General features: G+C 42.5%; 1 protein-coding gene across 10 annotated transcripts in view; it reads right to left on the bottom strand.

The window, feature by feature from the left end:
* Positions 1–16,507, bottom strand: part of AKAP13 (A-kinase anchoring protein 13) — a 217,662-nt gene that overhangs the window by 57,599 nt on the left and 143,556 nt on the right. For 9 of the 10 annotated variants that reach the window (XR_006166569.1, XM_042803861.1, XM_042803860.1 and 6 more), the window contains one exon: positions 2,851–2,932. Coding sequence is in view for 9 of the 10 variants with exons in the window: in XM_042803861.1 (XP_042659795.1) it covers positions 2,851–2,932 (82 nt within the window). In the remaining variant the exon portion in view is untranslated. Of the gene's footprint in view, positions 1–2,850; positions 2,933–12,719; positions 12,970–16,507 lie in introns of those variants that run through there. The other variant, XM_042803869.1, reaches the window with a different exon arrangement.

Below are 16,507 nucleotides of genomic sequence, written 5' to 3'. Positions count from 1 at the left end.
AAAGAAAAGTGTTATTTTGCAACCTGCTCTAACTAAACAGATCCAAAACATGCTCAGCTCCCTGGAGAGGAGCCAGGGCAATAAAATATTGGTTCAGTCTTAAATTACACCTGACTAACTCCATCCTCAGTGACATCAAGATTACAACGATGACAGGTTTGAGTAGCTTGAAGCCACCTTTTTCCCTTCCCCATCCTTAACCTGCACCTGGCAGCAGCTATCAAACAGCCCAGCTACAGCCCAGCCGATGGGAGGAACTCCACTGTCAGGAGAAAATAATGTTAATTTATTGATGGCAGTGGGGCTGCTCCTGTGTAGGGCAGGGGGCAGAGAAAGCTGGTAGGAAACCCCATTACTCCGTAGAGGAGTTTCCACACCATGGAGAATTGGAAAAGAACTTATTGGAGGTGGAGTGGCTGCTCCCCAGCCCTGTTCCCCTTTCGGTAAACCTGGAAAATCTGAATTGCTTTTCCATCACTGAAGGGGAGAAGGGGGGGGGGGCGGGTCAGGAGAAAATAGAAGGGAAAAGGAAAAAAAATAGATGGAGAGGCTGTAAGGGAACAGGCCAGGGTGCCGTCTGTCCAGCTGGCAGCCAGCAGAGCATGTCCACAGCCCAGACTGAAAAACAAAGGGGCTCGAGCCACGTTCCAGTGGAAAGTCAGCGGGGATGATCCAGATGCACCAAGGGACAGATACCTCACCCTGATGATAAATCACAAGAGGCAGCGAAGCCTCCTCTGCAGGAGCCTCTGAGGGACAGAGGAGATGAAGCAGCAGGGAAGGATGATGAGGAGCAGAGCGGTGGGAACCCCCCACGCCTCAGCTCATCTGTGCTGAGAAACTAATTCCCAACCCCACCTCTTCCCACCACTCTCCTTTATTTTCAGTTGTTTGGGGGTGGGTGGGTGTCTCCCCCTTCCCTTTTTCTCAGTTATCTTGCCAGGTGTGTTTTCTTTGCTTTAAACTGCACAGACATTGCACAACACTGAGCTCGAGCCCTGGTGCCAGCACTGCCGTGACATGGGGACTGTGGTGCCCATTGCACATCCACCCCTGCTCGTGCTGGATTTACAGCACAACTGTGCTTATCTGCTCCTCTCTGTGGAGGTGCAGGTGAAAATACAATTGATGATGGTAAGACACTTCTGCATGTAACACAGAGACGAAAAAAAAATTATGTAGTAAAAAACCCTAGGAAGAAAATTTCCAAGCAACTCTCTTTATGTACATTTTCCAAACCCTCGTGTCCTCCAAGACAGGGCTGAGCCCTCCAATTCCATGCTGATAGCTACATATCTGCTACACTCCTCTAGTCACTTCATTTCAAAAGTATTGGCAGAAAATGAGAAGCTATAATTTCTGGAGTTACTTTCTAAGATTTGAGGACTCTGTCCTTACAAGCCATTTCATCAGGATTATTCATCAGGTGAAAAAGGTCTAACTCCCTATCACATTGTGTATGTTTAAATTAGCCACATTACAACAGCTAGTGGTTTTATTGCTGCTAGATGTTGCCAGATTTTTCTTGCCCTCTCTACACTGCACAGCACCGCAGTGCAGCTGGAGGGATGCGTGTGCAGTAACAACATTATTTCTAGAAATGTCAGAACCTGCAGAGCCTGAGATCTTCCTGCTGCTTCAGTCCAACTGGAGAGCACATTAATCAACTTAAACACCTGCTTCTTTGTGTTTGTGTTATAGGCAAATATTATTGTAATTATTATTATATATTTGTATATGCAGCTACCTGATTACATAATTAATATTACATTTCTATAGTATGGCATTGCATTAGATAATTAATAAGTATATAACTAATATTAATCCATATGAATACATGATTACAGATTTGGCAAGTCAAATGACTGCATGTCACTTTGCAGCCAAATGAAGCACAGTAACTCTTCCCCAAAGAGCAAAAATATACCACGAAGCAAGGGATTTGGGGACACAATTAGGAAAGAAGCAGCAGGGTTGATACCACAGGATCTCCTGTAAAACACTCCTGAAACAGTTATTCACTGTTCATGACTGTTCTAAACAGAGCATTATATATATATATATATATATTTTTTTTTAATAAAAAACCACTTATTTAACTTTGATAGGAGCTAGAACTTCTACCTGGAATAAACCCCTTGGGTCAGTCACACACATTATCCCTTCTTAGCCTATACTCTGAAAAGACTGGGTTTGACTTTCACATTGACACTCAGTGATTCAATCCCTGGTTTTCTTTCAAGTCTCTTAGATAAACTGAACGAGAGTCAGGTGAGACCCCTGATCATAACGAGAGCAAGGCCAGAAGCATCCTCTCTACCAACAGTCCAAGTCACTATTCAGGGCCCTGATAAATTACTCTATTTGTTTTGAACATGCATAATTCAATGAAAGGAAATGCTTTTTTTCTTATCTTAGACACCAAACCCTGTTTGAAACTTGCCCAGACAAGATTTTCTGTCCCAGTGGAAGAGTCAGAAAGCACCAGTCAGCACACAGGGCTGGGAGCTCAGCATGGCTGGTGGGCAGGGTGTGGGAACGATGGCTCTGAACAGCCTTCCTGCTTCCTGAAGCCTGGAAATTATGTCAACTTTCAGAGGAAAAAAGAAATAAAATAAAACCAAGCCACTGATTTGGATCTAAATATGGATTCAGGAGTTTCAATTTCTGACTTTTTTTTCTACACAGCTCACTGCAAGTCAAGTGCTACAACCATGTGCTAACAATGACTCACGGCAGATTCATTACACATTTTCTTTAGTTTATGTGTTTTCCCTGTCAAGGCAAGGATGTCAAAAACAGAAGAAAAAGAATGAAATAATAGGTGAGGACAACTGCCAGGCTGCTCACCTGGAGACTCCCGCGTCCGTTTGCGCTCCAGCAGGGAAGAATCAGGACATGGCTCCAGCGAACACCAGCTTTCACGGTTTATCTAAAAAAGAGACCACAGCAGATCAAAAAAAAGCCACTCTCGCTAACGTCCCTGCATAGCCTCTTCTGCAATGTCGCTCTGCATTACCAGCAGATATACAGCTATGGCTTAAATTTGTCCCAATAATAAAAATGTCAGGAGTAACTTATGACTTTTATTTTTTTTAGCATCACCAAACAAACCATTAAAATATGCCAAAAAACTTTGTTTCTCCGTGGAAAGTATGACTTCAAGATGGCTCCCACTCAAGGCACGAGTTCAGAGGGAGGATGAGCCAGCATTTAAGCTACTAGTTGCGAACTGAAGAAATGTGGCTTCAATTCTCGCCTCCATTTGTAGCGGGACTGCAGGCAAGATACTCCTCTGCTTTATGCCTCAGTCCATTATCTACAGAACAGCATTTCCTTACCACCCATATTGCTGTAAAGATAATTACCTTAAAGTTAGTAAGGCTCTCTGATAATGTGGAAATGAGGGCTAGGGAAGTGCCCAGGTCATGGTGAGAACCAGAAGCACTTGGTGTTTGCATTAACTGAAATGATGATGATGGTGTTAGAAACCCCTGTTTTAACACTAAGACACATCACGTGGTTTATTTCAACATCAGCCTTTACCATCTCACCCTGTCCCTCATCCTTTCCATGACTTCTAGTCTTTCAGCAAGGATGACTGATCTGTTCTCAGCCTTCTCTGTGTCTGCCTGTGCTTCACTCTTCCTCATTTGGGTTGTGTTGTCCAACATTTTGACTCTGAAGTTTGCTGGACTATCCACAACACTTTGCTCATCCAACATATGCTTCCCATCGCTTTTGTCTACTGCCAGTAGCCTCTGGAAGCCCCTTTGCTCTCTGCTGTTTCTCTTAGCTGAATGCCTTTATTTGTCAAATGCAATCAAATCTCACCTGGACAATCTCATGTCCCACATCACAAAATCCAGAGGTTGCTTCCCCTCCTGACCCGCCTCAACACACAGGATCTCGCACGTTATGTTGTAGCTAAAAGAAAGCTACTGAAATGGATGACTTTCATTTTATACGCCGACTATTTCTCCTACCCTCCCTTTGGCTTTCCTTTTCTCTCCTGAAATAATTTCCTTTTTCCTCTCTCTGTCAAATAGAGCATTTTTACTATTTACTTTTTGCTTCTGATCTGTCTTCAAATCTCCTCCATCATCCTGCTCTAATTTTGCAGACCCTTGCCAGATTCTCATCTCCTCAATATTCTTTCTCCTTTCTCTCCTTTCTCCCATGTTATGAAATACACTGCTTTTTCCTTTTTTTTTTTTTTTTTTCCAATAAAATAAAAACATGACTCTCCTACCCTTGACCTGACTTGCTGCTTTGACTGATGACCCATGTCCTTCTTCCCTCTCTCACTGAGATTATGGAATGTGTTATTTGCAGTCGTTGGCTGGTGCTGCTCGCCAGTCTGGCTGCATCCCCCTGCCCTTCACCAGAGGGGCTCCTGCCAGCACCTCTGCTCACCTCCTGCTCGCCAGCAGTCAACGCTCCACTCCTCCAGACCTGTCAGCTACTTTCTACAGCACATATTTCTTCCTTAGATTTTGTCCTCCATACTTCTGAGATGACAAAATGGGGTTGGAAGGGCCTCTCACAGGCTAGCTAGTCCCTTTCTGCTGCTCCAAGTCAGGTTCAACTACAATCTAAGAGGTCTCCATCCAGTGTACCATAAAATCCTCCAGCAGCGAAGATGCCGTGACCTTCCCCAGACAGCAGTTCTTGCTGGGGGAGACAGGGAAGGAACAGAGAAGATCTGAGAGGGGAAAAATGAGCAGGAGCCTCCCAAGAGAGGTGAAGGAGACATGTGCTCTAACAGAGTCAGGTCTCAGGGTGACTTCAGTGCACATCCCTCCTGGACATCCCTCCCTACCTCCATGCAACTTTACAGGCTATTTTTCTTAGATATGATGTACACTTCCTATCAGTTGCTTGCTGCCTCTGTTCATACATACGCATTATATACACATTCATCTAAGAACCCACCAGACCCCTATATGTACATACATCTAAGAGCCCATCCCTCCCTGTACCTCTGCTCAACACACATACACATACACCTGTGTATACCCATCTTCTCCCTTTTACATATATATTAAATGAGGTGGAGAGGGAAAGATAAGCAGTCTGAAGTCTGAGAAAGATTTTTGTAAGCAAATACTCAAAACCCTCATTCTTTTTGTTTTCCAAAGTGACATAATGATGTTCGATTTTAACTATTGCATGGATACAGGGTCACCGTTTGGATACTTTGAACGGAAGATAGATACTCCCTGCTCTCAGTGAGGCTGAGGGGTATCTAATCTTAGCAATTGAACTTCACTGCAGAATTTATATATACTTTTTTAGTCTTACAAGAGTTGTAAAGTCAATAAATATCACATTATGACTGTAAAGTCAATAAATATAATGTTATTATTCTTTTCTCTCAGGACAAAGCAGAATCTATTTTGCAGCACGCTCTTATATTTTATTAAAGGCAAATCTAGAGGCTGAGCCTGAACACACAGGGGAGAAACACAAATGTGCTCAAGTCCACAGAAATGAAGGAACGACCCATTTCATATATAAAATCAAATTCTGACTACTCCTGACTGGCTTGCACATAACTCCTTCCTCATCATATTGAGTCTGATTTTCCTTACTCTTAAACCAATGTAAATCAATTTTAAGGGAAATTTAAGGGAACTACTCCTGATTTATACTGATATCCACTATTAGAAAATGATAATTAAACATCCTGTTCAATAATTGGCAGTAAGAAAGCAAAATATGAGGAAGTTCAAGTCTATCAGTTGATTGGTAATAGAATAAACTATATTAGGCTGAATTAACATTATATTTTTTCCTTTAATAGAACCAATTGAGTCATTCACTGAAAATGCATTATAGACATTGGCATTTTTTCAAAAAAGATTTGAGCATTTTTCCCATTACCCAGCCAGCTCTCTCCTCTGCCCTGTGACTCTGCCAAGTATTGAAAATGTCTGGGTTTTTTCTACCAAAAAAAAAGTAGTAAGAGAGAAACACTGAGGTTTAAGGTGCTATTTCAGACATACCTGATCAGCTACAGAATAAAACATTAGGAACTAAGTGTTTGTCAGTAGTCCTAATTCAGGAACAATAATAATCATCATCAAAATACAAACAAAGGAAACCACTACTATAAACAAATATTCCCTATTCCAAAACAAGCCCAGACAGGACTTCAGAGAGGTTTACTGTGTGCTCTCAGGAAACTGGGTGGTCCACAGATACTCAAAACACAAACCCCACTATCCACAGCCCCATACTGAACACTAGAATCCCTCCTCAACAGCTGAAATCTGCTCGTATTTACTCAGGACCAGCAACTGCAGGTACAGATGGCAAGGGCCGTAGAGAAAATACCATTATAAAAGCACATGAATACCAGCAGTTGGGGAAGGCACCACTACGAAGAAATTTGAAACGAGGTTGTCTTGGGATTTTCTGGACATGAGAGCATTATATGTAGCAAAAATATTCCTCCCTTCTTCCCTTAGTCTCTGTTTTGCTAAGAGAAGCCCAATGACAGGACCACAGATGACGATAAAACCCTCATGCACTTTCTGACTTGCCCACACTGATTATAGCCCATCGATTCTGGGCATCCCAAGTCTTTGTGGTGGGAGCAGAGGATGCAGCGGTGTTCAGATGGCAGAAAGGAATATGAAACAGCCTCTGGGAACAGAGTTTCAATACACAGCTTTTGAAAAAATGCCAGGAGAGAACCAGCAATTTTTCCATGCAGAAGCTTGAATGTGTTTATCTGCAGCTCAGACACAGGATGAATCCCCAGGCACCCAAAACTGAATCCCAAAGGATTTTCTGTTTGCCTGTGAAACACTAGCAGGGTAAATGTCCAAAGAGGGCTTTAGGACATCAGCTGGAGTTGCAAGCAGCAGACAGTTTGATTGCTTTTTTCTGGGCACGCATGCATGTATTTCCTGACTCTCAGAGACATCTTCCTGCAGAAATTGAATTTGGAACTTGATGTGACTTAACGCAGAAACCTCCTTGCATAAGAAAGGGATGGACAACCTGTGAGACAGACAGGGCTGGGATGTCCTCCATCACGTGGGAATGATGAGCGACCCCAGCCTCTATTCCCAGGCTCTGCCTTCCTCTCCCCCAGCATGACAGTCTTGCCCAAGGAGTTGTCTAACACCCTCCAGTGCTCACAGTTCTGTGCACTGCCTGCCCACAAAAGCCAGAATCTGGACCTCCTTCTCAGAAGACATGTCAAAAATGTCTACTTCTGGTGGAGTGGCAGTGGAAGGCTTGCTAGACACACTTGCCTGGGGCACCAGTTGCTACCTGGTTCCCGTGCACCTCTCCTACCTTTCCACCATGGAAAAATTCTTTTTCTCTCCCTCTGGTTTTATTTTAACTCTTCTTGCCTTCCATTTCACAATAAAGAAAACGCACTGACCTTTCAGGAAATCTTTTGCTATTTTAAAAGGCTGCACTTGTCAACCTCACTGGTAGTGATATAAATCAACATCTCTAGAGCAGAAGGAACCAGATGATTTTAACTTTAATTTCCTAGCAAACCTCTAGATATTCATCTTCCCTCCATATTGTTTTAGCTTTATCCTAAATTTACAAGTTTCCACTTTGCTCCTTTTTCTTTTTCCCCCCACCAGCTTCCAGACTAAGTTCTACCTTGAAGCTAAAACCGGATACCACTGCACATAGGAAAATATTCAGTTGAGTAGTTCTAGCTTGCTTGGTGTATCAGTAAGTACTTGTACACCATACTGGGCAATAACTGACACTAGGAAAGATTTTAAATATCCATTGAAAAACACAAATAGCAGAAAACAATACTACTTCAAATTAAATTATAACTAATTTGTTTAATACTCAAGAATGATACAACTAATTTATTTTTTTTTAAAATGAAAATCTTAATCATTCTCTCAGAACTACCTGTTCCAGAAAATTTCCTGTAGCACAGTTTACACTGAAGAAATTTGTACACATAACTGGAATTCAATGTTTATTCTGAGCATCTTTTCACTTTCCAATTCCATTTACGATGGAATTATCCAGTTCCTTCTAATTCCTGAGCTAGAAACTAAAGCAAAAGTTGATACACTCCCTTCACAAAAATCCCCTTTCAAGATCCTCCAAACCTCTTTCTAAAGGAGTATGAGGGATGGGGCACCTGAGGAAGGAGTTTCCACTGTCTTCTTTCAAGAGCCGTTGATGCAAAAAAACTCCACATTCACAAAACTCACATTAAGAGCAAAAATCACTGCTTTGGCAATCATCCTGCCAGACAATATTAAGAACAGACATATCAATTTGCTTGCAAATTCCAGATTTATTTTTTTTTTTTTATTTTTTTTTGTAAACTTTCTGTGTATTTTCTTAGCTTTAGGGGAAGGTTTTACCATGCAGATGAGGAACACAAAGACCATTCTCCGATACAGGCTGAAAGGGACTAAGTGACAACACTTGCATTTCTGCAATGATTTCTACAGAAATTTATCTTCTAGAACTGTGAATATGCTACACTGAGCCTTCTACTTTTACAGAATTCGTGACAACATAACAGGACAATATTTTTTCAAAGAAGTCCAAAGTGACCTAGCTCACAGCAACAAGTGAGCAGTGCTACAGAGAACTACATTAAAGGATTACACCAGAAGAGGTTCCTACAACCACAGGACATTTAAAATGGCTGAATAAATTAGCACTTTGTGGTGTAAGAGTAATGCTGAATACTTAGAGTGCACTTTTATCCCTGGCAACGACCCAAGTGGGGAAAGGAATGTGTGCCCCAAGAACATTTTCCAGCCCTTGGCACTAGGATGTCCTCCACCAACAGAATTAAGGGACCTGGTAACAAAAAAATTTAATTAAGCTTTAAAAACAACAGCAATGGTTTTGCATAAAAACCTTCCCTTGACTAAAATGGGAACAAAATTCCCACAAACATGTATGTGCCTAGGGTGAAAACACATTAGTTTAAGTCAACCCTCCAGTTCTAATTCTACATGAGACACAAACAGAAAAACTCAAAAGTTCTCCACATCATAAATACACTTCTCTCCTGCTGTTCCCTTCAATAACCAAACCAGTGCAGACAGATGAAGGATTTAAGTTCAGAGTCATTTTATGGCCACAATGTTTGATGAGACACTGCATACCCTTCACCTGAGGATGGTACTTCCCTCAGAAGAACCCCAAAGAAGGAATGAACATCCTTACGTGTCAAATAACCGAAAACATAAGAAAGAAAAAGCTTTGTAAGTGTGATAACATAAAATGGAAGAAACCTTAGTTTCAGTTAATTTGGGGACCTTCTCCACACACTAATTTTAGCTTAGGATGCTGCAAATTGCACTCTGCCTTACGTGGGCAGGGTTGATTCCAGAGGATCTTCTCTGGCACTGGGACAGAGCTACCAGAGCAGCCTCCTGTCAGGGAGCAGAATAACTAATTGATAACGCTGCCCCTTTAATTTAAAAATGTCTTAATTATTTTTTAACATTGAGCTGGTTTTAATTTCATAAAGAATGTTCTGAACTTTAACTGGAAGCTGTACGGGATCTGTCCATCTGAGGAGCAGCTACATAAAACCTCTTTTCCCCATTTAGGAAAAAACTTACACCTTCTGCCTACACTTAACAGTTTGAGCATTCACATAACAAAGGTGAAATGTAGATACAGGCAATGAGCAATTATAAAATGTTTCCAGTTGCAATCTGTCAGTCTCCCATTCTCAAAGAGAGCCCATTTTTTATTTTCTAACTCTGCAAAGCACAGCCTGTTCATCCAGACTTGAACGCTTGTCTAACTTCACATGTATTTGCAAGGTGCCAGCCAGTGTGGTTTCCGTATTCTGTCCCTAGATAGTTATATTTGTGGTAGCAGGCACAACATAAAAATGAGATAGGGCTGCCAACTCACACATGGGCACACTGAGATTTCCCATTTTGGGTCTTGGAATAACATCGCACAGACTGCTTTACCCTGCACGTAGCTGCTCAGAGCTCAGCGAATTGTTCAAACAAGCAGATATCCCACATCATTTCCCTCATCTGCTACAATGCAATTCCAGCAGGAAAGATGAGGGCAAACTTTAATGCCATTTCTGTATCATCCAGGATTCCCTTGAACAGTGGCAAACCACTGTGTTCAGTAACCAGGTTCATCGTGTTTGCATTGTTGAAGCAGCAAAAAGAGCCACAGCAAAAAGAGATGAAGTCCTACCTCTGACACAGAGGTGAGGGCACCGATTTACCTGTTGCCTCTTGATTTTTCATGTGTGTGGAGGAGGAAGAAACAATATTAAAGCTAAAAATAACTGTGTGCATCAACCCCCCAAATTGCTGAGTTTTTCTTTTGGTGTTTTTTGTTTTGGTTTTTTTTTTTTTTTTTTTTCCATAACTTCACAAGCTACTGTTTCAGTCACAATCTAAACATGGAAAATTTGAGCCCCAACACACGGATCCTTCAGAAGACACATGAATTGCAAAATAGCCAGTAGGAACCAAAACTCTTTTGTGACTGTATCTAAGAATGGTTGCAATCACTGCAAATATAATCCCATCTATAAACATTTAGTAACTGAAATGACACAAGATCTTATCTGCACAACTCGTTCCAGTTGTCCTTCTCCACCAGCTGTTTTTCTTTCCTATGTCATGATTACCGAGTCCCCCATGTTAAAATGAAGCAAAGAACCTATTTATCCACCACTCAGACAGCTTGTCCAAGTCAATCTGCAGGCCAAACTGAAAGTTGCTTGCTGCTTTGCAGGTATCTTGCTACAATTTCATTCAGATCAAACATTCTTAGTGGATCCTATTTGGGGTTGCTTTTGTTTTAAGGGTATTTACTTGCTTCTCTGTACTTGACACTTAAGAAACCCTGTTCTCTTAACTCACCAAAATACAATGACCTAGATAAGGTACAATTTTATTTAAGTATTTTAATTAAAAACAAATCCAACAAACCCCCCCACCTCCCAGCTCCCTCATTAAGAGTCTGATCAAACTCCCATTAACGTCAAGAGATGATCTGTCACTGACGCACTCTACGCTGGCTTGGATCCCTATACCATCAAAATTTAATTTCATCTACCGGTTATGTTACAGAAACCAGCTAAAACATGAAGAACAACTCAAAATCAAGCTAAAGTTGATTGTAACTATAGCTGTCACTAGCATCCTCCTATTTTAAACATCTGCAGCCTGTACGGCCTGTGTTTGGAGCAGCACTGCGTGCACACACGCACACATATATGGACACTGAGTCATTCGCAGGAACAGACAGTATAACCCACGGTTTTGAAACTCAATTAGGAAAATACAAGTGGGAACTAACAAGAGCCACATTTTGTTATAAAATCTGAGCTTTGCTGAACAAAAACTAATTTAGGGAACTGATGACATCAGAAATACTGAAGTCAGATAATTATAGTGAATTACATTTCAACCCAGGCATTCAGATACTCTTTATAAAGAAAAAATTGTGTTTTTCCTATTAGCAGCTGAGGTCGTCGGGGTACCAGGTCTTCTCCTAAGAACTATTAAGCAGTTATTTCACACAAGTAAAGTGTACACAATATGTCTGCATTTTTTAATGACTCATAGGGTGTCTAGAGATTGAATATCATGGGATTCAATCCTGAACTAGCATCATTAACACGAGAGTTCAAAAATACTCAACAAAATTGTGCTGGCAGAGAAAACAAGTTACCGTTATTTGTGTTACCAAAAACCAAAGGATACATTGAATTAAAGAAAAATACTTTAATTCCTAAAAAAAAAAAAAACCAAGGTAACAAATGCTAGGTCTATTTTAGTGCAGATAAAATAGAATAAGAATAATTTCAAAATAATTTTGTTACACGTTCTCATCTTAACTTGGAAACAAGGGCATGAAGCAAAAATCATAAAAAAGGAAACCATACCATTGTGCAGAAACCCACTGCCTCAGCTAAGAAAAGAAAAGAGAGAAAAAGGGAGAAGGAAAGCCAGTGTTCTTCCAGGAGTTCAGATCTCTAAGTTGGGCTGCATTTTGCAGTCCCTCTGGCTGCTTTCCTATTTCCATCCACTTCGCCAGGAAACTGCTGAAGCTCCAAAAAGCTGTTATGGAGACAGGACATTCCCAGACTGCCATTGTGCCATTTGGTGGAGCACTTGCTAATTTTAGGTTAGAGAAGGAACACACTGGGACAATTAGCCAAGAACCACTCTTGGCTCTCGCTCCAATCCGTCTTCAGACAAAACTCACACCCAAACAGTAAGACCGACACCAGCACCCTTCAAACACAAACAAAAAACAGAAGCAAAGGAGTCTTCACCATGCCTTTTTTGGCAGAATACATCTTTCAGAGGACACATGCGTTTCAACCCTAAAAGTGAGCACTGGAAATTAAACCCCTTTGCCTAACTGCACCTTACGCAGACAATCCACCTGCAAGCAGTGAAGGTTTCAAAACAGGAGGGGACTATTTAATGGCAGAGGACAGAGTAGGTGGCCAGAGAGAGATCTCCAGAAGAGTATCTAATTGCATGCCACAAGAGATTATCTGGTTGCAGGGATAATAATACTTGGCATGAAATGGTTTGATAGCACTCAAACCCATCTCCATGCTGAAGGGCAAGAGCTCTTCCACCTGCTCCCCCTCCCTGCACCATCCGGCTGGGGACACGGGTACAGCGGGGAGCAGACTGACCCGCTGGAGATGGGGAAAGGAACCCAGAAATAAGTGTACACAAACATCATACCTTTAACAACACAACATCTACAGTCCTGTCCACCTTGGAAATGTCGCAGAGGCTGTATCGCCTCTTGTGGCGTTCGTACATTTTGTCCAAAAAGCTGGAAGTGGAGGAGCAGAGCCCACCATGAACCCTGGGCTGACCACGGCCAGGAGCGTTCCACACCTCTCACATACGTGCTCAGAGGAGTCCCCGTGTCTCAGCACACCAGCCTGTCCGAGCCTCTTAACAAGAAAAAGAAAATCCCAGAGCTGCAACCAGATGATAAAGTCTTCTTGGAACAGATTTGATTATACAGGCAATGCAGAAACTTGTAGCAAAAAGATATTTGAAGAGAGCTTTATACATACAGGATTTTTTTTTTTGTTGCAACTGCTAAGAACGGTATCAGCCTTCCTGCTATAGTAATAATAATAAAAAAAAATGTTTTCCAGACAACCTTGATATCCAAAAAGCACCAGAATGAAAATCCTGCCTGAAAAGAGAACAAAAGCCAGATGTGTGCAGCAGGAACCCTGACGCTCCGAGAGGGAAGGCAGAAGGTAGGCTCAGCCACGACGGGTCTAATTCAAGAAAACAAGGAAAAAAAAGAAGCCGATCACCATATCCAACGTAAACACTGTCACCAACGTGTTATTTTTTTTTTTTTTTCACGCCCTCATGGGCTGAAAGAAACAATTAAAAAAGGTACTTTCCTCCTTCCGAGTCAGTCCACTGTTCACCAGACAGGAGGGCTCGGTTTTGAGTTAAGTTTAAATTTCTAATGACAGCACAGGGTAAAAGGAAAGAAAATAATGAAATAAAGCCACTCCCTCCTGATTTGGGCTGGAACGTCACTACTTGCCTTTTTAGTCCTGCACCAGTGTTCTCCCAGCGTTCAAAATTTCTTTGCAGTTGTGGGAGCATGATTCATCTCTTCAGAGAGAGCAAAGAAAAAAAAGGGGCGGGGGGGAAGAAAAAGCAGCAGCTTTTCTTTGCCAGCCTCTTCCACCTCTGGCTGTGTTTGGTCGGTCCAAAAAGAGACTGAGAAGCAAAGGGACGTGCTTTCAGAGAGGTAAAAAGACTCTTCCCTCTCCCCCAGGCCAGGTGAATGAAAGACAGTTTCAGGCTTAACGCTTCCGCAGAACAGGAATGGGAACTTATGATTTAAGCGGTGCACACAGGGAAGAAAAAAAAAAAAAAAAAAAAAGGAAATCAGCCATTTACTTTTTTTGTTGCTGTTTGCAACATAGAGCAAAAGGTTTCAACAACTTGCTGTCCAGAAAATAAAATATTCCCTCTTTTATTCTAGCCTGAAAAGCAGTGCTTTTTTTCTTAAAAAAAAAAAAAAACAACTAAAGTTTTTTCGTCTTTCTAATGCTGGGCTGGTCAGAGCGTCTCTCCCCTCTCAATAGCTCATTCACATCAGCTGGGCCCTGCATGCACACTGCCACATGGTTTCCTGTTTTCAAACTGCCCCCTTGCAGCCCCCTCCACTTTCCACCCCACCCTGACCTCTCGAGGGATGAAATCTTTCCATACTTCTCTGGCTTGAGACATTCTCTCATTCACTGATTCAAAAGAGAATGGGGGCGTTTTTTTTTTTGTTTCGGTTTGTTGGGTTTTTTGTTTGTTTTTTTTTTTTTTTAAAAAAAAAAAAAAAAAAAAAGAAGAGAAAAAAAGAGAAGAGGAAGGGGAGGTTTCTGTGGTTGGGAATTTGTAGCGAGCAGAACTTGCTGCTTTTCTGGGTAGAAAAGCTGGAAACGCAGGAATTGTTAATCCCATGTTGCAAAGCAGGAAACACAGACGTCGGCAACGGCGCTTATCAACTCAGCGTTTAATTGCAGATCTCCAAAAGCCATCCTCTGCGGCGCCGGGTGAACTGGCCCATCTCCTGCTGCTGGGATTCACCCCACTCGTGGAGCTTAGTTAAGGGTTTGTAGGTCTTTTCATCCAGCCCCGAAGGGTGGCCCTGGTGCCCTGGCTGTATGAGGTGCTTTGTAAGCACTAGCTCAAGTTCTGGCAAAGGGGACTTAAACCCTGCAGCCTGCCAAAATGGATAAAAAGTGAGTTTTTGGCATTTGAGTGAAAGAGGAGTCTTTTCCAAATGAGGTCTAAACCCGTCTGCTGCGAGCAGGCACTTCAGCTCCTCTCTTTCCAGTGCTACCCAGTCTTCTGGCCATCTGAAAACACTGCACCAGCAGCCTGCCTGTGAGTAACATAGGAACTGATAACTGACCCCCCTCCCCACCTACTTGCTAAAACATGGAAGACCGCGCGTTTACAGAAACACAAAACACTATTTTGGGCTCTTCTGGATATGACATGCCCAATCCGTACAGTCAGATTACACAAAAGCTTAATTACCCACAGTAAGCAAGCTGAGAAGGGCATCTTCTCCTAAGACTACAGCACAGCTTGGTGGTACGGTGGCCAGCCATCACTGGAAGGTCCACCTGTGGGCATCAAGCCACGATCACGTCTTCATGTGCTGGAGTGGGTTGGGGATTCACAGCGGATGAGCTCCTCCCAGTGACACAGGTATGCTCTTACCTAGTCAATGTGAGGTATCTCCCCCCACTTGCATTAGGCTTCAGTCTCTTCCTCACAACCCAAAGCTTCATCTCCACCACAGCACCAGCTGAACTGAGGAGGATCTCCTCTATGAGGCTCTCTTACAGCTTCAATCCCTGGCTCGAGATCTCAGGCAGTGACTCTGTTCTGAACGAGCGAAGCTTCTGCTTTCAGTATTAGGACACACGCGAAATGTGGTAGTACTTTGGGGACTTTCTGGAGCCACCAGTTTTCTCCACAAGTAATGAATCCCAGCAATCATGTGCCTGTTGAGATGAGGAATCAGAAATGGCTGTGACAGCATTCCAGCCCCTCAAACACTACCATAAAAGGCAGGGATTTCCTCAAATCTAAATTTACAAGACAGGAACCTATAAACAAAGTGTGTGAGTATAGTTCAGGTAAAGGAATTTGCAGCAATCACTGTACCTTAATGATGCTCTAATGTTTCATTATGGAGCACCCGTATTTTTTTTAACCGATACAGCATTTAATTTTGTTTTCAAATCAATTTAATTACGGCTCCTGGTATGTAAGGCCAAGATTTATCCAAACGACAACTGCACAGGTCTGTTCAGGCGCTTCACTTAAAGCACTTCAGCTCTGAGCTGCAGAGGTTTCTGGCAACCAGAAAGAGATATTCAGGTGCAGGGCTCAAGCAATGCCCACCTTGCAGAGGAGAGTGCCATGTGAGCATTGCTACTAACTGTGACAGCACATCTTCCACAGAGATCCAAGACAGGTCTGACTTGTAGCTGCATCAACACCCAGCCTTTTGTGGCTCATGTTATCTTACCCTTCCTACAGGTAAGGAGAAATGAGAAACATCTCTAGCCAAAGGAGGTGGGAGACACTGGGGGATGTGCAACTTTAATAGCAGGAAGTTAAAAAGAGGAGCTTTTTGTTTTGGTGAGCTACACACAAGCATCTTGGTATGGCCAAAACTCACAAGTAGCCCAATGTGCGCCTGTCCTGGGCCAGGAAGGAACAGAAAGTTCAGGTGGAAGGTGCAGGCAGGTGGCAAGAGCTGGCCAGGGATGCTGCCAGGCCAGCACCAGGCGGGGTGACTCTGGGCACAGGATGTGTCCCAGGACTCAGTACGTGCCCATGTCCGACCTGTAATTCAAGATGATGGCCTGTCTTCCTCCATAATTATGTATCTTGATCTAGTAAAGGTTGCCAACTGATCCCTTTGGACTCCTCTACACCTTCAGACACAGAGGGAAGTAATCAACACAAAC

The sequence above is a fragment of the Tyto alba genome, unplaced genomic scaffold (assembly GCF_018691265.1).
Source record: "Tyto alba isolate M040663 unplaced genomic scaffold, T.alba_DEE_v4.0 Super-Scaffold_41, whole genome shotgun sequence".
NCBI lineage: Eukaryota > Metazoa > Chordata > Aves > Strigiformes > Tytonidae > Tyto > Tyto alba.
The sequence above is the reverse complement of the archived record's forward strand: the minus strand, read 5'-3'. Positions and strand labels throughout refer to the sequence as shown.